At 48.4% G+C, this 26671-nt stretch overlaps 1 protein-coding gene across 3 annotated transcripts in view; it reads right to left on the reverse strand.

Annotated features, from left to right (window-relative positions):
- The window catches only part of PTCH1 (patched 1), a 69350-nt gene extending 52043 nt beyond the window's left edge, over positions 1-17307 (reverse strand). The window contains exons 1-2 of one of the 3 annotated variants that reach the window (XM_086770154.1): positions 16440-17307; positions 14617-14809 (exon numbers count right to left, since the gene is read on the reverse strand). In XM_086770154.1, the coding sequence (XP_086626280.1) occupies positions 14617-14809; positions 16440-16640 (394 nt within the window). In that variant the 5' untranslated portion in view covers positions 16641-17307. Of the gene's footprint in view, positions 1-14073; positions 14120-14616; positions 14810-15034; positions 15201-16439 lie in introns of those variants that run through there. The other 2 variants (XM_086770153.1, XM_086770151.1) reach the window with 2 other exon arrangements.
- Positions 17308-26671: the final 9364 nt, after the last annotated feature.

Genomic DNA, 26671 nt, shown 5'->3' on the forward strand with positions numbered 1-26671 from the left:
TTAAAGAGATTATGTGGTTGCTCAGTGAACTGTGCAATAGCTCAATGAAAAATTACCACCTTTGTCATGTAATTAGACATGATCTATGCCAGCACTGGACTACAGGCAGTTAGAAATTCCACGCTGTGCCTAGGTTTTCTCCAACTTCGTTTACTCTACTGAATACACCTCTCTCTGTTTGTACAGCTCACATGGAGTAGTGATGGTTCCACCTGCCCCCGTTAAGAGAGCTTGCACTCTACCATCTCCCTTCCCCCAGCATCCAGGTGGACACTCTACACTTCTCCTTCTCCTCCATTATAATGCCCAACAAAAGGACACCCTCTGTCTAGAATACCATCACATCCCAATGTGAAGATTTAACTGATTTAAATCTCTCTTTAGCACCACTGACTCCTAGGAAAATGCAGAAACAATGTGACCATCTCAACCATATCTGTCACACTGAGAATCAGATAACACCAGGTTCTTCGCTTTTGCTTAAAAAAAAAAAAAAAAAAGAAAGAAAGAAAGAAAAAGCAAAGATAAAAGACTGTGGCCTACAAATGCAAAAAGTACCAAAAAAATCCCCCACAACAAAGCACTTCAAAAGGCTGCTTTTTATCTCAGAAGTCATCATATGATACAAGTTAACTTACTCCTCACACATGCTGGAGATGACTCCAGTGTTGCTGTTACAAATTTTGTTAATGCTGACATGATTATGAATAGCAAAAATAAAAAACACACATCAAAGATGGCTTTTCATTCTGTCACTGTTTGACAAATTTTAGAGCTGTGACAAGGACACAAAGCTGTCTGCATACTCAGGAAGACAGCCCAACAACAGCTGCTTCTGCTTGTAGTGGGAAACATTCCCTGAAATTTTAGGAGCTAAACCCTTTTATTTCTAAAAATCAAATAAAACCTGATTTTACATGTATGCATCTCTATTGCCCATAGGTAGAAACATATTCTTTCCAATTGTGTAAAACAGACAGATGGCTAAAAAAAACTAGATCTTTTTTGATGCATTCCTTGCTTGGTGCCCTTCTGGGTTGAGAAACTGTAAGACCGCAATAAAAAAAAATTCAAACCAAAATTAACAAGTTGAACAGTACAAAACTGAAAAAAAAACCAACTCCACTCAAGCAGCTTTGAAATATACAATAGTATACAAAACTGGTACATGCACTTAAAACTTTCAAATTAAATATAAAATGCAGTAGCTGCTTACTGAGCTGCGACACACGTCCTTAGTAACAGGACATCAGCTGTTCACCTCTGGGTCACTGGTTCTAATCCAGCCAGGAAAAATAGTGACCACAAGTTGTTTACCATCTGACAGCTGTTTGCTAGCTTATGTGAAATGAGTTGGTGGTCTCAGTCCATTTTCCAGTGGGCAGGTGTCTATATTATAGAAAACCACCATCACAATTGGCATCCTTGTTGACCATCTCAACAAAGAGACTGAGGAATGAATGGGCATGGAGAGCAAACTATCCTTTCTTCAAAAAACATGGTCCCTTCAGGTCAGAGCTAAGCCACAGCTTTTGGTGGAGAAGTCCAAGTACTGCATTTTCTGGCTGAAAAAGCAAAAGAATAAAGGACTCTAGATGCTGCTTTTTCCTAAAAACCTGGGAGACAGCCTACAGCAAAGACAGGCAGCTAATAGAGATTACTGCAATTCTCCAACAGCTTATGGTCACGTAACAGTTTACACCCGCTGAGGAGCAAAGCTGAATTTTTATTTTTCCGTAATTTAAAAAAACGTCTAAGCACACTTTGTAACAAGCCAAAATCCTCAATTGTAGGTGAAAGTGGCTAAGTTTCCATGAGTTCTGCTGAGAAGGGTATGTAAGGGTCTTTAAGGTCTAAACTTAAAGATTTCAAAACAGCTGAATATAATTGTTTTAAGTTACTTTAACTTGAATAAGAGCTTCTGCTGGGTACTATGTTAAAAACAATTTGCTGTGTTGTTCCACAGCAGTCAGCTTTCCTCTAGGCCCAACTTTTCATTTAACCTCTCAGTGCCCTTTCCTCAAATATGTAATTGTTTTCCTGTGTGGTTAAAAGCAGCATTTTAAAGTCTTTTCATCTGTACTCCTGGGATAGCACAAATTTCATCTGTACATGGAGCAGCACAAAATTTGAATGCAGTTTTTTTTTAAAGGAGCAGCAAACAGCAATGAAAAAACTCTTCATCCAGAACCTTTTAGGGGATACTGTTTCCTAAATAGTGCTCTTAGGAGACGGCCAAACTAACATATATAAAAATGAAAGGAATGAACATGTTAGGAAACAGGGTACAGTTTCTTTTAAGTATTCCCGACCAGCTGCTTGCTGTACCATCTGTTGTTGCCTAAGCAGCTTCCTTCTGAATGGGTTTGCACTGAAGCAGAACTGCTCTCACTGTTGGACACAATCAGGTCAGGTCAGCACTCCCCCAGCACCGAACCTGCTGCCTGTCACGGTTCCCCCCACCTCGATATTTCTTACTGGCCACCAGCTCCCAAGACAGTGCCACATCTGTCAGGAGGCCCATTTTTCATAGTTTGCTTGCTATTCACACCGAGCAGTAAAAGAGCGCATTTCATTTTGTGTAGGATGCAATCAGAGGTTCCCATCAGATACTCTGAGAGGGTGACCATATGGCCAAGTTTATTCTGAAGCAGAAAGGGCTGGGAAAGAAAGTTAAGCAAATGACCAAACACACCCCACAAGGCAACCTCTATTTTCTGCTTTTGGCTAGCCTGATGATGCCGGCCGTTCCACCTCACAACCGAGCCCGCCAGCCTACTACAGCGGTCTGTAGGGGGCCGTTTCCAGAAGCTGCAGGACCGGCGGAGACACGCCCCTGCCGCAGCTCCCCCCGCCCGGGTACAGGGGCGGTTTTGGGGCACCCTGCCGTTAGCCGGCACCTCCTCAAACCCCCCCGGAGACGCCTTCAGCCCCCGGCACAACGCGAACCCCTCCTCCCCTCGGCTCTCGCGGAGCCGGCCTCGCCCCGCGCCGCCGAGGGCCGGTGCCCCCCGCGCCGGCCGGGGTCCCGCGTGTCCCCCCCGCAACCGGCCGGTCCCTCCCCGCACGGCGGCAGCCGCGGGGCTGAGGCGTTTCCAGCGCCGCTCCTTCCCGCTGCATCCGTGCAGGGAAACACACGTCGCTGGGAGCCACTTTCATGATTTTGTTGCGAGCGGGATTAGCTGGATTAGGGGCTGATTCATAAGGACCCCCTGCGGCTGTGAGGAAGTTTCATCACAAGGTCAGTGTGGTGTGAACTATATTCTGTCAACACCACCACTCCTTATGGCCGACTACAAAAAATACAAAAGGGGGGTGGGGGGGAATGCTAGTGAAATATATGAATGAGCAGTTTACAGCAACAAAGAGATTTACAGATTTCCCCATCAGCTGTTTAAAAATATGTGTACCCTTCGACGCCATGCTCCTTTAAAACAAGAAACTTGCATTAGTCATTTTTAATTTATAAAGAATTTAGTGGTTTAGGAGGTGGGAGGAACCTGGGGAATAAGTGTAGCAACCCACACACAAAACCACAGAGCAACTTTTGGCACTTAGTCTAAAACCAGTCATGCAGCTCAAAGATTGTTGCACTGTTGAGATTTTATTACATATAATGCTGTCACCTTCAAGACTATTTAATTCCAGCCCCCTAAGTGCAGTAAGTAACAGAGACATTAAAAAAAAAAAAAAAAAAGGGGGGGGGGGGTTGGAATGCAGAAAGAAGGTGAATTGAAGTGGTTTTTTTTGTTTGTTTTTGCTCCTTAAAGCATAATTACTAACTTGTACTTCCCCCCCAAGGATTCCCCTCACCCCATCGCAATGACATCGCACAATGACAGCAGCACTTTTGTGGCATGATGCAAAATAAAATCTGTAGTGAAAGAGGGGGACATTTGTTTTGCGTGTATGTGTGTAGTTTTGGGGGCTCGGGGGTGGGTCTGGGGTTTTTTTCGGTTTTCTGGGTGTTTTGGGGTTTTTTTGGGTTGTTTTTTTTTTGTGGGTTTTTTTTGTTTGTTTTTTTGTTTTTTTTCTTTTTTAAGAGCAGTCCCTCTTGCACAGAACCAGGCTGTTCAATCAAAGCCTTATCTGTTATATTTCTGTCCGTCTTTCTGTTCTGTTTAGCGCATTCACCAACAAGAAAAAAGGGGGTAAAGCAATGGAGGCTTTGACCTGCAGCTGTAACACAATACTTTCGCACAGCCCTGTCGACCCCTGACATAAATTTTACACCGCAGCTGGCATTTACACACTTAACATTACCATATGTATAGCCTAGTCTGTGCTAATTATGCTAATCACCTGTCTAACTCTCTGCTGCGAAAAATGGTTGTATTTAGCAGTCCACTGCCTACCAATACAGCTTACTGTGTGGCTGAAATGTACATTCAGACGGCTCTGAATGGCAAGATTTTTCCACGTTGCTGGCTTCATTCAGACCACAGAAAAATTTATTCAAGTCAACTGGTTTCGGTCCGCAACAAAAAAGTTACGAGAAAAAAGTGAGTGTGTTCCTGCCCTAACATTCTAAGTCTGCTTGCAAGCAAAATGATAAATCAATTGGTGTGGGAAACAAAAAGGGAGAAAGATTTCTTTTGCAAGCCATGTGAAACTGTAGCCTATTTAAAAAAAAAAAAAAAAGGAGGAAAAAAAAGAAAAAAAAGAATAAAAAAGGTCATCCTATTTCCCCAAATCTCTAGAAAGAGCAGTTAATAGATGTTTACGCCTGATCACAATTCTCTGAAGTTGTTAGCTTTTATCTACAGTTGGAAGTCATACTAAACATGCTTTAGTTTTGTTTCTTGATCTTAATAATTTGCAGTAGAATGTCATATTACCTGTTATCTACTAAAACAGCATCAGCTCCCAAACAGGAAGGGCTTCTTTCCAAGTACCGCGAAACCCTCAAGAAGTCAGTAGAGTAAGACTGGTATAAAAGAAGTCAGAATCAGGCCCATGTCGAGAGGCACAGGAAATATTCGCCAGGAAAACTGGTGCAAGAAAGTATCTTCTTTAAGTACCTGGATACTTTTTTTACCACTACAGAAAAGGTAACTTAAGAAGCAAAAATTAAAGTTGCAGTGGGTAGGGCTTTTTCTTTTAATGTTATCACAGAGTCAGGAGGAAGGGAGAGGTTTAAATGAGTTCCTAAATTCATTTTTCTTCTGCGTATTTCATGGAGGAGATTACACAGAGATCTGCATTGGGATTACATACCTGTAGCTATTTAAATAGAGTTTATCACATCCAAATAAGTTCCTATAACCCCTTTCCCCTCTGCACACACCCAAGGAAGTTATGGCAATTCACCGATTTGTCAGATAACCCAAACGTAAATCTGATTACTGCATCACCCTTGGCAATTTCCTTTCAGGTCAGATTTGTGGAATCTCCTTTCAACTGGTTTAAAATGTTATGAAATGACATGTTCATACACAAAATGGGAAAACGTGCAAATAAACCTCCTATATCCACTACCGCATCTGAAGAAGATAAGCACACTGGAAGGTAACTCATTGTTAATATACAGTGAAGGGTATTTAATTAAAAACAAGAACAGCTCAGCGCTGTTTATACTCAGAAGGTGCAGTAACACACCCAGTCTTTCCATTACACAGCATGAGGTCGAGAAGAACCCTATGCCTCTGCCTCTACTTCCTATCCTTTGTCCACTCTGCTTCCATGTGCATGAGACTGCTGTTCAGAATAAGGCAAAGTAAAAGCTTTGCCTGTCAGCAATGGCCTTTAATATCTTACTTCTTACATGCCTTTTTGACTAAATTAAGCAGCCTCAGCCAAGACACATCTTGCTTTCTAGCATCTCAGTTTCAGTTATTACTATCTGCCAGTCCAAAGCACTAATTTATTTGTACTATCTGCCAGTCCAAAGCACTAATTCATCTGTGTTCTTTCAGCTCTGAAATACTGGTTGTGCAGCCAAAAACACAAATAACACTACAACTACTGTGCTTATTTCAGAGCGTGTGGATTTTTCCCTTTTTTTTGTGTGTTGCTGGTTTTTTCTGTTGTGTTTTTTTTTTTTTTTTTTTTTTTAAAAAATAGGAGATGGACCACCCTGCTCTCATGGCACAGGACACTATTTACATTGCAATACTTGACTGTGTAATACATCTGGCATTTTTGGGCAGGATTCCTGAGCTAGGGGCCAGAAGCCCTTAAGCAATGATTTAAGGAGGGGGCGGGGGGGTTGGGGGAATCATACAACTTGACTTAACAGTGCTTATTTCTAGTTTGCTGCAGTTAGTTTTTGGTTACTGACTGCAAAGCAGAAATGCATCAGACTGGTAAACAAGAGAAGGCTGTTTCTTTTAATTTATCTCACCGTTAGTAAATGAAAACTGTATTACAGTTTTCAACTGTAAGGGCTCAGTTCCAGCTTCATGTATATGGGTGTACAACATGGCACATGTGCCTTAAAAATACCAGCTTTTTCTTGCACATGAGCAAAATACAGATGTTTCAAATACACAATGATTACTTGTACATTTGAAGCTGGAATTAAGAGTAGTACTACTCTCTAAAGGACCAGCACCTTTGCAGAAAGAGTCAGGTTATGGTTCTGCTCATTCCCTTACCTCTTATATATTTTGTTCAAGCACTGAAATAACTAAGTTTTCCAAAATCAAGCAGAAGTTAAAGCCAAGACATTCACTCTACAAACCAAAATTAAAATTCTCCATACATCAAAACACCTATATGGTCAGCAGTTTTCATAAAGGAAGTTTTTAACCTCATGAAACCACTACTTCTGCCAAATTCAGGATGTTTATAGCAACTGAGTGAATGAAAATAACAAAGAAAAAACAATAACCAGTAAATTGCATTTACAGATACCAGACTAAGTTTACACAGAAAAAAAAGCAATTAAGAAATTTAGATTTTATTTTTAAATTCTGAATTCAAAGTTACTCCTTGCAACTCCACTCAATCTATTTCTAGTGCAGTGTACAAAGAAAAATTATTCTGGGTCAGAGTCACTCCATTAACAGCACCGATGAACATAGCTTATTGTACCTGCTACTCATCGGTCACATTTAGCACATTGTAAGCGGTTAATAAAATAGCACAGATAACGCAAAACAGGAGCAAAACATTTTCCTGTTCTCCTCGATTCATGAGCACGGAAATAAAGTGGCTGTCATAAGACAGCATGCATTTTCAGTGCAGAAATCATACTTCAGAGACCGAGTTTTCTGTCATTAGGCACCATCTCAGGAATCTGTTCCCCCAGTAAAGCATCAACAGTGGAAAATCATACAGTTTCTGTAAGTAATCATGAAAGTTTTCTATCTTTATCTTTCTGAACCTTGACAGGGGACCACGCTTCTAATTGTAGAACTGTCACTTAGCCCTTAAGGAGTTCTACTGATTTCTTCAGGTTTTCTTACGTGAAGTAACTCACAAACACAAATGGGGAAAGACCGCTTGCATAGTACAAGATATGAGAGATTAGATAAATGAAAAGAACCAAAGGCGTACTGAAGATAAGTAAGGATGAATGAGAAAATATATATAACCATACAGTAGACACAAAGAAAAACTAACTTCTTGGTAAAGTTCTGCATGCCAGCTCCTGCTGAACTCCAAATAGAGCAGACAGAACCAGGTATATCCACGCCATCATCTATAGAGAGAAAAAGCACTGTGCAAAGGCTGGAAGACTGAACTTTATATACAGGAGAAAATGCCTGAAAAGGAACAGTCCCACAAAGTCTATAACCAAACCACTGTTTAAATCAATGAGAATACTCTTAAAAAGCCAGCTGTGGGGCAGAAAAGTTTACAGCACAGTTTTACCTGAGTGCTCATACGTTGAAGTGCATAATTCACCACTAAACTAAAAGGATTGTACATAAAAGTACATGAGTGTCAAAATGAGAACATGTTCCATTAGACACCAAAAGGAAAGCAGTTGCAGACACATTAAAACTAGCATCCTAGTGGACACAGCTCCAACAGGTCACAGGGAGGTCAGCTTTGAAGGAGAAATCCAAATGAAATATAAACATGGCATTGTGGAAACCAGACAAATCTCCCATAGCTTTGTCCAGCCAGGACTAATCTAGGCATCAGCTGTGGTGCATAATCTAAACAAAGGGATCAGTCCATTCATACATCTGGAAGCTGTCATATCTTGGAGCCTCCTAACAGTTACGTGTAACTGAAACATCCACTTGCATGTAACAGCCTTCAAATTCATTGAGCAGTCAAGAACTGTTACATGCATATGCTATGTAGTATTACTACCTTCTGGGGAACCACCACAAATACTATTTAATTACAGGCCTGCGACCGTCTCTTCCCATGGAAAAAATAAATCATGAAAATAGATGGAGTCAGGGTGAGGTGCTAGAGTTTTCCTTAACACATTCTCTGTTGAAAGCAAGTTTGAGTACCCACGGCTTTTAGAGTTCATTCTTGCCTGAACCTAGCGTCTACAGAGGAATCATGAGAAAGGAAGGCCTGTTCTCTACAAAAATAAAAAGACAGTCCACTTAGCAGGTAACAGGAGCTGGTAGTAGACCTCAAACCACTCACTACCACCTCCACATAGCAGCACAACTCTGGCAGCAGCCAGCCCTGCAGCTGAACTAGCTCTTCTGCTTACCCACATTTCTCCTGTTCCTGCTCAGCAGCAGTGGCATGGGGACCAACAATAAAGCAATGCTGCTTTCAACTGCTCTACTTCACTCCAGAATCTCTGTACCAAAATCTCCAAGCTCTCCAGAACTACAGAAATGCCTTTACAACCTGTTCATAAGGAGCAAGGTCCCCAGACTACAAGATGACACTCAAAGTTCCAAAGAACGGAAGAGGGGAATCGCACAGCCAAGGCACTACCCAGTTTAAATACTTTTCAAAATAAAAAATAGACCCTTCCAAACAAAGAACTGTAGGGCACATTCTGGCATACACGTTGGTGACAGTGCATTAAATTTGGAAATAATAACGAAGATTAATTTTTTGCAGCCTTGAGTAAATTAAATGCCTCTAAAGTCTGAAAGGCAGAAGGAAGTTAGCTTAGGGGGTGCCAATTCTATAGGAGGAGATTCTCCTCTTGCCCTTCCCAGAAGATGTAGAGTGGGTGCACGCTGTTGGTCGGCTGTGGCTTTGTACATGGGTAAAGGCGTGGCTACAGCAAAACAATCCCAAGTTCTGACACTACTTTCAGTGAGTTCAGGATTTCACCCTTTACCTTCTCAATGACGAAAGAAGGGTCACATGTGATACCTTCATTAAAACTCTTAGAGATGAAACAGGAATTTTAAACATCCAAGCTGGCTTGTTGGGGTTTTTGTTTGTTGGTTTCTTTCCTTTTTAATGTATGAGCTTTTCAGCAAGGAGCACCGACTCTGAGTAGCAATGTGGGCACCTGTTAATATGGAACTTAACAGAGACCCCCAGTGATTTTGGATTTAATAGCAGGCCTTTGAAAGATGGCAATCAAACATCCATGTAGCCAAAACCCTTAAACACCTTTTCTTAACAACTTTCAATATACGGAAACAGAGGGAGTTCAACTTCACAGGAATATAACACCCACTGTCCTGATGTTTTTATGCACAGACATCATGTTAAGCTTAAACAGTAAAATTTGACGTAATTTTTCAAAACAGAAGCACAGACTGAAATACTCCTCCATTTTCATCAGTAAATGCTCAAAAGAGCATGTTGCCCAGACGACCATCCTTCAACCATCATGTGGAAACACCACTGCTACTTTCACATTTGAGAAACCACATAATAAATAATCGTACTTAATTCAAACAAAACAGTGGAAATTTTCCAGATAAACGTCTTTCAATGAACTTTCAATACACACTGCAGGACACAACACAGTGCAAGACAGCATTCACAGATAAGTAAGCTCTTCTGTCACCAGATCCATATGAAACTAACGGTAACTCTCCAGACTGTCACCAGTATCCCACCTCAGATTCATCAGCAGAGTAACTACTGCTCTTCTGTCATCTACTCTGTGTCGATGTGCTGATGTAGGTGCAAGCACATCTGAAGAGTACTACTCCACTGCTGCGCACAAATGTGCGTGTTTGTGGGAGAATTGAATTATACCCATCTGGGTCAATTCCTGGTAACTGTATTCAAACCAAACATGTTAGTCCAGCCTGCTCACATAGATTTCTCTCCTTGAAACAACAAATTCACAGAGATCTGTTCCTTTACTACTCTTTTTTACTTCTCCAAAGAACTCTAGTGTAAAGTTAACTGATGCCTTAGGCAGAACCTAACTTTCCTCTGCACCTGCACTTGATCTTGCTTTCCAGCAAACTAGAAATCTATGGAAATAATACTGGTTCCCACATCACTCACACGCTTTCCTCATCTTCACCTCATTCTTGTGTTGCACGGGTAGATTAATGTATTTTCAGAGGGTCAGCCATAAATACTACAGTAACTTGATTTTTGTCCCTTTAGAGTGAAAGGAAACAATACTACACATTGCTTAAATCTTCACTTACAAATTGTTTCTGCCGTATGCACTCAGTCCTAATTCACTTAAATTAGAACACACTCACTTTGTTCCAAGTACCAAAGCTGAACTACGCGGCTACTGAGGCATTTTGTTTTCCCTGCAGGATGTCCTATCCCTACCTCTATCACTCCACCCTCTTCCTTCAGACTGGATTAAAGAAGGGGCTCTGCATGTTAGAGCTTGGTTACTTTTGTGAAGGGGGCTACTTAAAAGAGGGAAAGGTTCGACTGAGTTATAGCTACTGCAAGAAGTCTAGAAAGTAAGAAAGGAAGGAAAGAACACCATGATCATCAACCTTTTAAAGAAGAAAAAGTAATGAAGAAAGGGAGGGGAAAAAAATCCCAAGACAATGGTGACATGAAATGAATTATCAAGGAACAAGATTAGACCATCTCTCCCCTCATGAGTTGCTCCAATTAACGCTATTCAAGGCATTGCAGTAGCCAAATTTCAAGCTCCACTTAACAGAACCTTCTCTGGAGCCACAAAACTACCTTCTTTCAGAAGCAGAGGCTGTGAATTTACATGTGTGACTGCAGTTCACACACAGGGTCTTAGAAAGCCTATTAGAGTGGTAGCAAAAAACATAACCAGTTATAGGCATGATTTCTTTTCCATCCAGAGTACTTTCTAGTTATGAATGGATGTTTCTAAAAGCACATCTGTGTCCAACAAAATTCAGTCACAGAGGAAATCAATGCAAAGCCCTTTTTGTTCTCTCAAGAGCGTACTATGTATAAAGATGCTAAACAGTCTCCACAACTCCAGTATGCATGGACACCCACATACAGCAGTTCAACTAAAGCTGAATGGCTATGGATAACAGAACTGCCATTAAAATGCCAGTCCAGAATTTGTTTGCCCAAGAAACTAAAACAAGCATTCTCCAGTAGCAAGGTATGCACACGGGGATGACAGACCTGCTGAGGGGCTAAGGGGAAATGGGTATGTGTCCAGAGCTGAGGGGAAACGGGTATACAGCCAGGCTACAAGACAGGCGTATGGATTGACAGCATACTGTGGGACACACGGTAATAACTGAAGTGCTCTGAACAGCAGCCAGAGGAGGACTGCATTAAAAAAAAAAAAAAAAAAGAAAAAAAAGAAAAAAAGCTACTCTACAACACTTAGTGCCAAGAAACAAGCTGAGAGGAAAGCCACTGTGGTATCAGGAGGCTCAGAAAAGGCCAAGAGCGCTGGCACAAATTCTGAAGGAGGAAGACTACTACAGGAAAACTGAAAGAATGATGTTTTGGAGATCGGGTTTTCTTTTTCTCTCTTTGCAAGTTTGTCCACCAGGTGGGTTTCTAAACTTCTCACGTAAATATCTCAGCCATAATAGCTTCAGGCCCAGACTACTAACCATTTACCTTGGAATGTGCATAGTCTTAAAAACTCATTCGAAACTTCACTATTTTTAATTAATTGTGTTACAGTTTTAAAGCAACTGTTTACTTCCAGCAAACTTTGGCGTGGTGTTATGTTCCATGCTCCATGGTATTCAAAAAATACACCATATAAAATCAGTTTCTTTATGTAAATACTGCCAATTTATTCAGCAGTAATAACTGTAGAAAGCTTCAGTAGCAAATCAAAACTGTTACTTGAAACGTATTTCAAGTACTCTACCATATTTGGCCAACACTGCCCAGTTCATTCAAGCTCTTGGCAAAAAAAGGTAAAGGCAAAAATAAGACAGCTATTTTAATAAACAGGGCAATTCAGCCACTGCCTCTACTAAAAGAAACCTTAACATAAAGGGTCTCTTAGTATAACAACCTCCACGTAGCATACCTTAAAGCCATTAGGACCAGGTGCACACAAGCACAGAAAAATGAGTTTGGTCAGTGCTTTCCAGTTCTGCAAAGAACAGCATTTTCCATACTATCTCTCTCTATACCCATTCCATCTCAAATTCTCACTCCGTACCCCCATCTGTAGTTCAGCAACAGAAGTATGTTACTGCTACTTGTAAGGTTTTTTTTGTATAACACCCTGTTTCGTGAGTGGAACATTTACAGTCTCTACCAAGAAAGCACATTTTAGCAAGCACTTTTCTGCAGATGGTCATATAGTGCTAGAAAGGGAAGACTAGATGTTAATTTAAATTCAACTCAGAATATTGTGTTTTATTTTCATCAGCTTGCCTTTTTTTTCTGCAATCGGAAGGTTTCTAAATGCAGAGTTTTAACAGTTTTTTTCATTATTTAATTCTGACATGAAAACTAAACTCAATAGATGAGAAATTACATAGGTCAACTCTGTATAACCAGCTGCATTATGAACTCATCTTGGCCATAAAAACCTCAGAGATCAATTTCAACTAGATTTTATAGCACGCAATCTCCCCTCTCCCTCCCCACTCTGTTAAGCAATAATGACATGAGGTCAGTGTAGCAACTGAACTAAGCAGCTATTTGGCAAATCACATTTTTTTTTCCTCAAGAACTGCATTTTTACTGCTGGGCCAATCACACAGGCAACATCAGCAACTAGGTTTTTTTTTGTATTATACGGTTACAAAAAGCAGGTGACAAAAAAAAAGAGTAGAGGGCAGAAAAAAAAAATGTTCACAATCATTTGCATCAGTATTTAAGGTACACACGACCTAGTGACCAGTAGATAAATCTCTGCCTATGAATGGGATCTTGCACAGCCCCCTCATTTTCTCAGGGCTGTTGGCAGCAGATCTCATCGTATTTTGGACTCCTGCACTACAGGGGCCAAAAAAAGTTCAGTTGATAAGACACTGTTTTCTAAAACAGAAAAACCGATACTCACTAACTGACCTGTGAAGCTCATCCTGACCCCAACATGGCTGTCACCTGCAAAGATGGAATCTGGTCCGCTCTAACTCATCCACAGGGCAGGACCACCTCCGTTAACAGCTACTAACTTTGTCTGTGCTCAGCACTACCTTTTCCACACACGCATATACAGAGGGCTATTTAGTAATGATTATTTGTGCAGCCCTCCACATTAACTTTTATAAGCCAAGTCCTGCTGCAAGCGACTTTGACATAAGCCCAGAGTAACTACTGCAGTCAAGGAACTCTGGTTTTGCGTCAGCCCAGCTAGTAGGAGAATGTGATGCTAAGTAAATAATATTTTCCCCCAGAAAAAAAAAAAACATAAAAAAGAAAAACCAACAAAAAGCCGAAGTCGCGGGCAGCCGGCAGCCGCGCCTCTCGGAGCCAGGTAACCCGCCCGGGCCGGCTGCCCCACTCCCCGAGGGCCACAGGGGGCCTGCTAGGGGGCCGGTGCCGACACCGCTCTGCCCACCCCGCACCCACTCGTGTTTTTGTCCGGGGTGAGGGTTGTGTCCCTTTCGAAAGGCTGCCCGCGAAGCTCCGGCCCCCCGGAACTGCTCCTTTCCTTTACCAAGCCTGCCTTCCTACACCGGAGCTGTCGGGCGGGCCTGGAGGCGGGCACCGCCCGCGGCCACCCCGCTCCCGGCGGCCGCGGCCGGCCAGGTCCCGCTTCGGCTCAGCAGCCTTTTCTTTTTCTTTTTGGTCCTCTCCTTCTTCTTTTTTATTTTTTTTTTCTTTCTTTTTTACCTTAAGACAAACGCTCCCCCCCACAGTTGAAAGGTGTCCAAAAAACAGGACCACACACAGGCACCCGCCCCGCCGCGCCGCACTCCTCTCCGCCCGCCCCCTCCCCCCGCTGCGGGCGCACGCACTCCCAAAATGGCGGAGGGGCGCCTCCCGCCAGCACCGCCGCCTCCCGTCGCCGCCAGGGACGCAGAGACCCGCCGCTCGCCGCCCTGCCGGACGGCCAGACGGGCCGGAAGCGCGGGCGGCTTGGGGGCGGCCTGGCCCGGCGCCCCCCGCGGAGCGTACGGCCTGCCGCCGCGGCCCTTCCCCCCGACCCCCGCGGCGGGCGGAGAAGTGGTACGCGCCGCCCGGGGCCCTCCGCCCGGGCCCAGAGCCCGCCGCCCTGGTCGACAACCGCCCGCCCAACCGCTCCGACTCGACGCGGCCCGGCCCTCCCCGGGGCGTGCGGGGCGGCCCCCGCACTGTCCCAACGTTCCGCCGGTCGAGCGGAGCATAACCCGGCGGGGAGGGGCGGCAGCACAAAGAGGGGGACGCCGGTCTTACCTTCCACCCACAGCTCCTCCACGTTAGTTTCAAGATTAGCTGCCCTTAATCCTACGGCGAACGCCCCAAATATCAGGAGGCCGACCACCAAAAACTTCCCGCAGTTTTTCTGAATGTAACAGCCCAGTTTAAATAGCAGTCTCTGAAACTTCGCTCGCAGCCACAGCGGCGCTCTCCGTCCCGTCGCCTTCCCCTGCAAGGCAAGAAGAGGTCAGCAGTCGAGGGGCTGCGGCAGGCCTCCACACCCCGGGGGAGCGCCCCCTCCCCGCCGCGCAGGCAGCCGGTGCCCCTCGGGGCGCATCCCCACGCCGCAGCGGTCGGGACGCAGCACCCCGAGCCCAGCGGCTGAAGCGGGCCTCCTTGCAGCAAGGCCCTGGCCCCCGCCGGCAGCCGCCTTCAGGCGCAGGCCCAGATGTACCTGCCGGCAGCCATCCTGGCCCCGGACCCGCACACGGGCCTGGGGTGACGCCACCCGGGTCGGGCCCCCGCGCCCTCGCCCACGCTGCCCACCGCCCTCTGAGGCACCGGCGGCAGCGCAGGCGGGCGAGACCCGCGGCTCCGGGGCTGAAGGAACCACCGCCGAGGAACCTCAACAGCCACAAGAAAGGGAAAAGAAAAAAAAAAAAAAAAAAAAAAAGTCCTTTTTTCCCGTTCTCCTTAGACCTCTGAAGGGCTGGGGGGGCGGGGGGGGGGGTGTATGGGGGACATCGCTGGTGACAGAAGCTGGCCGGGAGCAGTTTGTTGCCGTTCCCCCGTTGCCGGGTCCTAGCAGGGGTCCGGTGCTGCGGCAGGACCCACGTGGTGAGCAGCGCTGTAAGATCAGAAGTAATTCATTTCCATAGAGTTTGGAGACGCTGTGTGATCTGAATTAGGAAGTAGAGCAGCCATCTGCAAGTTACGACAATGTTTGTGAACGGAAGAGGGCGGCCACATGGATTTTTTTTTTCCTTTTCCTCCTTTCCCCCTTCTTACAAAGCCTAGAAATCCGCTCTCTGAAGTGAAACCATCCCCGCAGCAAGGCAGCGTCTCGAGGTTGTTTACTTTGAACATTTTTTGGCCGGCCGACACTGGCTGCTGGGGCCGTCCCTCTGCCCCGCCGGGGCCGGGCCGGGCTTGCGGGTCGCCCCGGCAGCTCCAGCCCTTCCCCGCCAACAGCGCCGAGGGGGCACCGGCGCGACCTGCGCGGCGGCGGAGTTAAGAGGCGGGGGGACGGGGGGGGGTGTGGGGGAAGCAATTTGTTTACAGCCCTGGCTCCCCCTCCGGCCGCCGGGGGAGAAAATCCGCTCCCAGCTGTTTCTGCTGGGGTACCCCCTTCTCCGGTGGAGGCAGCCGGCGGAGAACTTCACAAAAGCACAACTTCTGCCAAGAAAGCGGCCGTCCGTTTCCTTCCCCCGGTCCCAGCCGGGAGCGAGTGCCGCCGGGGTCGCTGGGCGCTACGCGGGGATGGGGAGGCGGCGGGGGAGCGGGCTGGGGTCTGTCCGGCAGCGAGCCGAGGCTGCTCCTGCCTCGGGAAACCAAGGCGGGGGAACGCTGCGGGCAGGCAGCGGGGCAGACAGGGGCGCGGAGGCAAGGAAGGAGGGCACTCTCTCCCGCACTGAAGAGTCACAGACGTCCCTCTCTTTTTTTTTTTTCCCAGCATTTTATTGGTGGCTGTTTCATTTCCATCTCCTCCTTCCACCCCCGCGAGAAAACACACCACCCTCCCTCCTCCCCTGCCGAAAAGCAGCGCTAGCACTAGCGCGTAGCTCGGGGGAGGGGGGTGGGGGGGGGTGGAAGGGAAAAAAAAAAAAAAAAAAAAAAAAAGAGTGAGAGATTGAAGGCACCTTTGAGATCTGTTCCAAGGCGAAAGCCGCATCGCAGTAGCTCGGGCGCTGCAGATACTCCCGGTCGGGCGCCGCGGCGCGCCGATTCCCTCCGGTCCTTCGCCGCCTCCCGCCGCCGCTCCTCGCTGCCCGGCCGGGGTGGCCGCCGCCGCCCGCACTGCTGCTGGTCTCTGGCTCCGAGGCGTTACCGGCCGAGGCCATGTTGCCGCCGCCGGCGGGACGGGGAAGCTGCCGCTGGTGCTGCCGCCGCGGCGGGGCCGGGGGGCCCGGGGGCGCGGCGGGGCCGCGGGGGGCTGGCGGCGCTGCGGGCCGCGGGCTGCTGCTGCTGCTTCTGCTGGTGCGGGGGCTGCCGCCACCGCCGCCGCTGCTGGGGCTGCTGCGGCGCGGCCGCCTCACGCGGGGCGCGGGGCGGCGGCTGCCGCCGCGGCCGCTCCGGCCGAGTCGCTCCCCGCGGCTCCCATTGCCACATCGCGCGCGAACCCCGAGCTGCAGGCGGCCGCTCCCCGCGCCCGGCGAGGGCGGACGGGCGGGCGGGCGCGACCCCCGGGCCCCCCCGGCTGCCGCCGCCGCCGCGCTTTCCTCCGCTCCCGTCGAAATCGCCCTCCTCCGGCCGCCGCTGCCTCCGGGAAGCCGCTGTCCGCGGCGGCGCTCAGCGACGGCGGCGCGGCGGCGGCGCGGCGGGCCGCGGCTGCTGCTGCTGCTGGGCTGCCCGGCCGCGCTGCACCATCCTGCCTCAGCGCCGGGGTGCTTCCCGCGGGCCGCGGGGCCGGCGGGGCTCCACGGTCGGCCCCGCCGCGGCGGCGGGCAGCCGGCTGCTTGGCGCTCTCCCCCGGCGTGTGCGCGGCAGCACCGAGCTGCAGCCCCTCGGCTCTAGAGATGAGATGAAGAAGAAAAAAAGGACTCTCTCCATTTGGATAAAGAGGAGGAGGGGTGGAAGGGGGGGGGGGGGGAGTATGAGAGGAAAGCGAGCGAGAGGGAGGAAAAAAAAAAAAAAAAAGGGGAAAAAAAAAAAAAGCTGAAAGCCCGCCCCCGGGGCTGTCAGATGGCTTGGGTTTCTGCGAGGCGATTGGCTCAGGGAGGGCAGAAATTACTCAGCAAACATGACTATTATTAGCTGCTTAGCAACAGCTCACCAAAGTAGAGAGACCACCCAGGCCGGCAACCCTTGTGTGTGCATCTCCAGCTTCAGGGGGAGCCTTAAAGAGATCCAGCCTTCTTTGCATGCAATACTTCCATTAAGGAATGCCTCCCCCTCAGCCCCCCTTTCTTCTTCGTTTTCTTTTCAAGAAAGTTTTCTCTCTTTTTTTTTTTTTTCGCCCCTTCTTTTCTCCGTCCGCGATGCTTGCAGACAAATACGCGCGCGGAACTTTCTCGCCACCGACACACAGAAATATATTTTTTGCTTTTTTTTTTTTTTTTTTAAGGGAGAAACGGGGGGAAAGCAGCGTTAAACGTTTTCTAAAGCCCTTAAAAGAAAATCCTTTTAGAGGCACCTTGGCCTCAAGCTGCAACAAATACTGGGAGGTCCGAGCTGAATTCCCAGGCTTGCAGAAATAATGACAGGGTGGTGGATACTGCGGTAGAAAGTGCCAGATTTTTCTCCCTCTCTCTTTCTTTTTTAACTAAAGAGGAGACTTAGTTCCTTGCAGGAAAACCACTCCGTCCAGTTAGAAAAACACAATGAAAACTTAACACTTGAGGGATTTAAAGCCGCGCGGTAGCTAGCCTGTTTCAACTTAGGGCTCATTCTTTAACTGAAACCTGAGGAAAGCCAGTTTTAGTGTGTTTTTAGGGTAAAAGTCCACGAAACGCAGCCTGCCTGGCCGCGCTAAATACTTCTTGAACTATACGCGATTGTTTACTTTTTTGGCACCGCTTCTCTCCGTCTCTGTTCATTGAGAATCAGCCATTAATCGCTACCCTTACAGCTGCGCGCTTCACACCCTGCCCCCCCCCTTACTCCTCCATCCAGCCCCGGGGGCTGCGCGCCCCGGCCCCCAGCGCGGCTCTCCGCGGAGGTTCCGCGCCCCGGCTGGCGGGGACTGTTTCCTTCCAGGGAGCTTTAAGGGCGGGGGAAAGGCATCTGGAGAAAAAGAGGGGGGTGCGGGGACCCGGGGTGCGAGAGGGAGCGCCAGCAGTCCCCCGGGGCCGCGGAGGGTCTCTTCGTGAGACTGCCTAGAGGCACCGACGGCTGGGAGCTTTCCCGGGCCACAGCCGCCGGTGGGGAGGAGGTAGGGTGTCCCTTTTCCTCTCTTCTCCATCCCTCCTCTGTTTTTCCCACTCCAGGAAGCCCGGCTTGGTGAGGGCCCGGCGCCGCGCCCCGCAACGGGACTGCCTGCAGGAGAGCTGCAGGGAGCAGCAATCTGCTGCCGCGCACCCACGCGTGGGTGCGTAAGGGCGGGAGAAGGAAACCTCAAGGGGCCGAAGCTGGAGGCTGCCTTCGGCGGGAGGCTGGAACCCGCACCTGGGATGCCGTTGGCCATCTCCAATTCACGTTTCCGCTGGAGCAAGCCACCGTCCGTCAGGCTAGGAACCAATCTGCCCCTGCTCCGCCTCACCGGCTCCGGGGCGGGGAGGGTGGCAGGACCGGGGGAGGAAGGGGCGGGTGGAGAGGCCTCCCTCTGGCAGGCTCAAAAACGGGGGAAGTGTCCATTCACGCACCTGGGGCCCCCAGAGCCGCCCTGCCTGCCTCCTGCTCCACCCCCGCCCCCCCGGCTCCGCACAATAGCCCAGCGCCCGTCAATCCTCACTCCTGGTTCCAAAACTCAGTCTGAAGACTCAAATTTAACAAGCACTATCTTAATCTCCCCTCTCTCCCTGTGGTCTGGAGGGATTTTTCTTTTTTTTTTAAGCATACACTAGAGATGAATTACTGCGAGGATCTAATTGGCCTTTTTTTCTGTAAGGAGGGGGGTGTGTTTTTTGGTTTGTTTGTTTTTTTTTTTTCCCTTAAGGAAGAAGTGTCGGTGTAAAAGTCTCCACTTGGGTGGTCAGAGCAGTGCCTGCCCCGAATCTGCCGTGTAGCTGATGCCTGTGCGCTACATTCCTCGAGATAATGTTGTTCCTAATCAATCTGCCCTTATTTACATTTGTAAGCACTGCTGGCTGTGATATGCATGCCCTGTGTGCAACGCTCCTCTGCAGTTTTCGGTCTTCAGCAACTTGCAGGGATCCCACAGATTTCTTATCTTGGGCTTCCTCGGTGGTGAAGGCCTGGGAGGGTGTCTCCTTGCACAGAGCAGTTGCAGTCTGCAACCTTTTATACCTGGTTCTCCTGATTCTTGGACGGCCAAGGCTGGCATAGAAGAATCTCAGGGATTTGGTCATAGCCACTTAATTTTGTAATGCTCTGCCTTTCACTTAGGTCACCTTTGTGTGCATAACGCCAAATTGCTGCAGAGCTTTGCACTGCCTCTAGCCAGATGAGGGATCATATCCACTAGAGGTTCACAACGGGTATTGGGCATTTACACCGATTTTACTTTAACACTTTTTTTTCCCAGGTTGCTCGTTGCCTGTGGATGCAGCACCCAGAACACTACACTGTGCTGCTGGAGCACCTCCATAATGGAACAATGCAGAAATGAAGCCCCCGCACTTTGGCTGCCTTTTGGAGGGGCTACAAGAGAGCTGACCATGGCAGAAGAAGGACTTGGGGGAAAATAACGCAGTGTTGTCCCTTCCCTCAGATTCTGCCTCTCCTTGTACAGGTTGCCATCGCGCAAGGACAGAGGTCGGCCTGGGCCCTGAGCTCCGCACACACAGGCCGGGCGCTGGCTTTGCAATCGGACGAGGCTGCAGGGCAGGACCTTGGCCAGGAACCTGCTCCTCTGGGCAGCTCCCAGGCCTGGGGAAGGAGGCTGCAGCACGAAGCTGGCCCTCTCCCCCTCCTCGGCCCTGGAAGAAAGGGAGCTGCTCGAGCCAACTTGTCAAAATAATGCGGCTAATTACCCCTGATCTCCTTTAATGGAAAGCTGCTCTACACGCCACAAAGGAGCAAATGAGGGATCTACGGCACCAGCCCAGGAGCGCTGGCGTTTTCTTCTACGGAGGGCTGCGGGGAAATGTGCCTGCGGAGGAGCCCGACAGGTTGCCCAGCTCTGCCATAAACCCATGTTGTCCTCAAAACAGGTTATTTTCCTGGCAAAATGCCCTGCCACTTGCAGGACTTCAATGTGCGCAGAGCAGGGAGGGAGGGGAAGTTACACCAAACAGTTTTTAGCCAGTCTGGACAACACTGCGTGTGCGTAAGGATACAGCTCAAGGCTTGCATTTGGCAGAAGGCAGGGCATTTCATTTTCATGATGTCTGCCATCGAGTCTTGCCGGGGGGAAAAAAAAAAAAAAAAAGGCTGAGCGACACGATCTTTTTGACCCACTGCTGGAACAACAAATTTATTAGAGATATAGGCGTGAGAAATGAAAAGGAAGTAAAACAATTCAAGCTCATTGTATGTCTTTCTTTCATACCGCTAATCCAGTTTACACATCACGCCTACATGTCTCAATAGGGCTTTATACACTGTGGCAAAGGCAGGACAAAAAAAAAGGTGTGTGTATGTGTGTGTGTGTGCATGAGTGCGTGCGTGTGTGTGCATGTGTGTGAAACAAGGATAAACACAGAGAAGCCCAAGACGTTTTAATTCAGAGGGGCCAGCCAGCTTCATATCTACTGGCTCATGAAAGCAGACAGATTTTAAAGGACTCATACTCCTCAGCCCCCAACATTTCTCCACAATACTACCTCCTGTCCAGATACAGTGTCGGATTATAATCCAGGCACACGATGACCCTAACCGCTCTAACCAGAAATTAGATACACCGATCAGACTGGTGCTGAAATGATGCCAGAAACCTTCTACCAGAACTGGTAAATACTCTCCAGCCAAGAAGATGCCCACCTTGGCTCGCTTCGATGTTTCTTTTAACACCGTCCGACGACAGCAGGCCCCGGTTCCCCTCCCCTCTTTTGCTCCCCCCGCCACCCCGGATCTGCCTCCCAGGCCGGGGCTGAGGCGGCGGGTGGGGGGCGCGGGGGAAAGGATGTGCCAACTGAGCATCCTCCGGCCTCCAGTCCCCGGGAGCAGGGGAACAAGAGGCGCAGGACCGGTGACAGCGGCGCGGTACCCGTCCGCATGGTGCCCGGTACCGGCTGCATGCAGAGTCCGATCCCAGAGCCGGCGGCTGCAGCCGGTGTTCGGTTTAAGCCGAGGCACAGCAGTGGCCTGGGGGTGACTGTCCCTCCTTTTCCGCACAGCTGGGTGTTCGCAGGGCCAGCTGCGGGCATTCAGTCCCAGTCGCAACGAGAGGGAAAGGCCCCCTCCCGACCCCCCCCGCGCACCCCGTTTCTGAAGCCCTGTCTAGCCTTCCCAGGCGGAAAGAAGGTGCAAACCGCACCGCCCCTGGCCCGCCGAGCCCGGCCCGAGAGGGTTTTGTGCTCCCGGCACGGCCGGCTGTCCGCACCTCGGCTCCCGCAGGTGCCGAGGCGCTGCGCTCGGGGACCCGTCTGCGGGGATACGCCGAGCGGCCGCAGAAGCCACCGCTCCCCTCCACTGGCGAGCGCTCGCCGCGCCTCCCCGCCGGGAGCTTCCACCCGCCGCACCGCCGGGAGAAGGGGCAGGGCCGCGCCCGGCCGCGGGGCAGCCCCACCGCACCCCGCCTGCCCCCCCGCCCCGCCGCCGGGGCCCGCACCCAGCCCCCGCCCGGCCACGCCCGGCCGTGCCCCGCGCTGCCGGCTCCGCTGCGGGCGGGAGTCGCAGCCCCGGGTCCTCGGCGGCGGGAGGGAGCCCCCTCCCCCCAGCCCTCCGCCACCTCCGGCCCCAACCGCCAGTGGCCCCGGCTGGGGCCCGTGCAGCCCGGCCGACACCACCCCGGTCCCCTCAGGGCCCTGTCCGCTGGGTCCCGCTGCCGCCCCGCCGTGCCCCGCCTTACCCCCATACCCCGCGACCCCCAGGACTACACCTACCATCGCCGCCCTCGCCGGAGTCGCTGGCGGGGAGCCGTGCCGGGGGGCCGGGTGCGCCCTCCTTCGCGGGCGCTGCCGGCTTCAGCGGGACATCAGGGCTGTCCTCCGTCCTTCTCGGGTTTCCTTTTTTTCCTCCTTCCTTTCTTCCTTTATTTCTTTCTCTTTCTTTTTTTTTTTTTAATTTTTTTTTAAAATCTTTTTTTTTCTTTCTTTCTTTTTCTTTCTTTCTTTTATCAATCTTTCTTTCTTTCTTTCTTGTCTTTATTTATTTTCTTTCTCCTTTCAGTTCCTCTTTTCCTTCCTTCCTTCCTTCTTTCCTTCCTTCCCTCCCTCTCTTCTCCTTCTCCTCCTTCTCCTTCTCCTTCTCCTTCTTTTTTTTTTTTTTTTTTTTCCCCTCCCAAAGGAACTGAAAGTGTAAAAAAATAACCCTCCTAGGTTGCAGGCATTCTGCAGAGTGCTGGAAAGCCTCACAATTACATGCCTGTTTCTATTAAGCAGCTCCATCGTCCTCCATGTGGGTGGTCTGGCTCGCAATAGGCAGGACCTGTCAGGGTCACGTGACGAACCCGCAAACTTTACCCCTCTACAATAAACTTTAGGGGGATGAAAAAAAATATATCCAAGGAAGGGAGATCCCCGTGCCGCCGGCCCGCACCACCGCCCCCTTCCCGGCCCCGCTGCTCCACCCGCAGCGGAGCCGAGCCGAGCGCGCAGCTCTCCCTCACCCTCTGCCTCCTCTCCCCTCTCCCACCCTGGTGTCAAGAAGAGAGGAGGTGAGAAAGGTGCGGGGGTGGCCGACTGCGGTTTCCTTGTCAAAAGAAATACATAGCCGGATGCGTAGGGAGAGGGCAGAGAAGCTGAGTTTTCTTCTGGCTGCGGAGCGCCCCGCGCCGCACCTGATTTGGTATGTTTGGCTCTGAAAGGTTTGTGCCCGTCCTGCTCGTTTTTGCTAGAGGTCACTAGGAAGTCAGCTTTCAGGTGGTGAAGCAGCGCAAGGCAAGCGTGACAGCTCCAGTGAATGACAACCTGTGAACCTTACTGGAGAAGATCACAGGGATTTTCTTCTTTTAACAACAGCGTTTTCTTCCATAGTTACGAACAGGATACAGACACTGCAGAAATTTACTACTACCTTTCCAGGATCTTGCAGTGGCTGAGTGTCATTACAAGATCTGAGAGAAGTGATTTCAAGTTTCCAAGTGTTCCTTCTGGATTAGGGCACATCACAAGGAACGAACAGTGTGTCCAGGAAGACATGTCACTAGTTGTTTATGAGAGATCCTTTTCCTCTAGTCAGTCACATCTGATTTGCTGTCAGATTTGGTATATCCACAACATATTTTGACAGTAAAATACATCTCATATTGCCGTAGTCTTGTGTCCAAGTTGCCAAAATACTTCTATTTGTGATGCGTTTAGAAAACATGCTTCATGGCTGGGTTCAGTGATTTCACACGACTTTTTTTTTTTATACCCTTTAGTTATGTTTTATCTATATTGCTCCTGTTAGAGAAAAAAAACCCCTCTAACAGAAAATAATGTGTGCTTTCCAGTCATATGTTCGCTATCAAGAATATTAAAAACATTATATAAGAAAGACTGTTAGGAGAGATCTCACAATCAGATTGCATTGAACAGCATAACCATACATATTCTTCTCTGCATAAAACCAGGCTAGGCATCAAAATAATGGGCAAGAAGTGTATTATGCCTGCAAAATTGTTACTATTTTTACATGAAAGAGGGGTTTGTGTCAATGATAAAGAGTTGGAAGAGCATGGGAAAAGACATTTGACAGGATTTTTAAAGAGTACATGAAGAACACACATCACTTTTTATGGCCTCACTGATCAATCACAGAGTTAGATTACTGAAGGAAAAGGCAGACAGCAGGGGTAGAGGGTGCATAGATGTCATGGTTGTAATCCTCCAGTCTGTCCTCCCACCCAACATACTCTCTTAAATTTTCCAGAGAAACTCATCCTAACTTCTGATAATAAGTTCCAGTGGTTTCTGACTCAACATATTGGGCAGGACAGCATCCACAGTGCCTAGCCTAACCACGCCATGCAGCCACAGTGCTGCTACTTAAGCTGGTAGGAGGCAGAGTAGTAGAGTAGTCATGTAAAGAATCTGCAGTTATCCTGCTAGGGAAGAAAAGCGGCATGAAACAATGCAATATGTAAGCGTGTAGTTTTAGAAAGAGGTGTGCAGTACAGACAAAGAATTAGAAACAGTAAAAGAATTAGGATGCTAGTGCAAGTTAGAAAATATCAGAGAAAATAACCTGAAAAATATAAGACTCCTCACTTGTTCAACATCAAAAGTACATCGGTGGTAAATAGTGATTGCCTCTGTCTTTTGCCAGTCTCATTCCTCCAGTTACTTCTGTACTACCCAGCAAACCTGAGACTTCGGCACCCCATGGCACTGAAGTTCCTCATGTGTTCAGAAAAAAAAGTAGCATAATTGGACACAAGCTGTCCAGACGAGTGACACAGAGGAAATTAAAAATGAGACATGTCAGGTGGACAAGCCAGAGTATTTCAGAAGAGAAGGGCAGAGGTAACAGTGTAAGATTCTTCCTTCTCTAATGCAACTATTTAACAAAGATGTTACATACAGCTGGGAGATTAAACCAGGGAAGAATTACTTCATAACCATCCCGTTCTCTAAGCTATTTCTCTAAGCACTAGACTCTGTTGGAGGCAGCATGCTGGCCAGGCTGGGGCTTTACGTGACACACTGGTTTTATTTACAGTCTTATATAGCAAATACTTTGCTATTTTGTCTGTAACCTCACTAAATTATTATTTGCTAATGGCAGTTATTACTAAATGGTAACTAGCCATTTACATCCGGGTGTGTACACCTCATAGAACTCGTGGGGGAAAAAAATAGATCGGTTACTGTGCAACCAGTACTCTCAACAGAGGTAATGATTATAGCCTGTGGACAGGAACCTTTGAAAAAGATAGGGAGCAAAATGGCAAACATGAACCATCATGCTGTCCTGAGTAAGTAGAAATGTCTGTGTGCAGAGTTCGCAGAGTTAATTGTCAGGAAGCGGTTACTCAAGTGTGAAAGCTCAGAGGCTTCTGGTAGGTAGTTTGCTATGGCATTTCTCAGCGCAGACAGGTAACCCAGTGCTGCCACATTTACTCTACTGATAATTACAAAATAATAATAATCTGGAAGTTCATTCTGGTTCTGCTTGCATGTCAGTGCTTCACAAGGCAAGGGAAGGGAAAGGAAGTGAAGGGAAGGAAGGAAAGGGAAAGGAAAGGAAGAGAAGAAAAGGGAAGTAATGGGAAAGGAAAGGAAGGGAAGAGAAGGGAAGGGAAGGGGAGGGAAAGGAAAGTGCAAAAACTAAGCCAAAACTGTCTTTGCTGCTAAAGAGCAGACATCCTTTCTCCAAGCAGGATTATGCTGCAGGATCTTATCCTGTTTTATTCCCCTTTGCTCGTATACTAACAAAGACCATATTTCAATCTAATTCTGTTCTTTCCTTCTGAAGCTGCTGTTGAGAGTCTTCAGCTCAAGCTATCTTGGTTGTAACTACAGATGGTGCTGCCAAGAAAACCATTCTGAACACGTGACAAGGCCACAACGTCAATGACCATTCATTACATCTCCATTGGAGACACAATTAATGCAGAGAGGTAGCTAAGATTGAGAGAGCTATCTCCTAGTCTTGCTGTGTTCAGGGCAGCTTCCTGCCTGGATGACTGAATCTGGTACCAAGTACCTGCAGGTTGGATGCTAAAGTGAAGCATATTTCCAATAATTTTTTTATGAAAAGAGTCCCTTATTACTTCAGTGCTGAACCTCATTATCAAGCAACTGAGTGTGGAGTCCCCATCACCCAGCACTTTTAAAGTGCTGAGGGTCTTCATCTCTGGAGCAGAAAAGGGAGAAAGAGGGGGAAAAGGAAGACATTGACTAATTTGCTTTCATTTGTTATAGAGATGGGAAGCACAGCTGTGGATGTAAGTCTGGAATTCCTTTGCTAGTTGTATCACGAGTATCTTGCAGATAGTTGGCAATTTAAGAAAGCTCAGGAAAAGAGGTGTTCCTCATGATGTGCCACGGCTGGATGGTGTGCGATCAAGCCTCATGCATAGTACCTCTCCTTACAGACCCTAGCGTGGAGTTTGCCTTATTTGCAAGTGTGGCATTTTTTGCCTTGTGTTCAGTGTACAATCCACTATAAACCCCAGCCTCTTTTCTACATTGTCCTTCCCTGAAGCCTTCACTTTAAGCATGTC

Source organism: Chlamydotis macqueenii, chromosome Z (assembly GCF_036417535.1).
Source record: "Chlamydotis macqueenii isolate bChlMac1 chromosome Z, bChlMac1.mat, whole genome shotgun sequence".
In the NCBI taxonomy this organism is placed as follows: Eukaryota; Metazoa; Chordata; class Aves; order Otidiformes; family Otididae; genus Chlamydotis; species Chlamydotis macqueenii.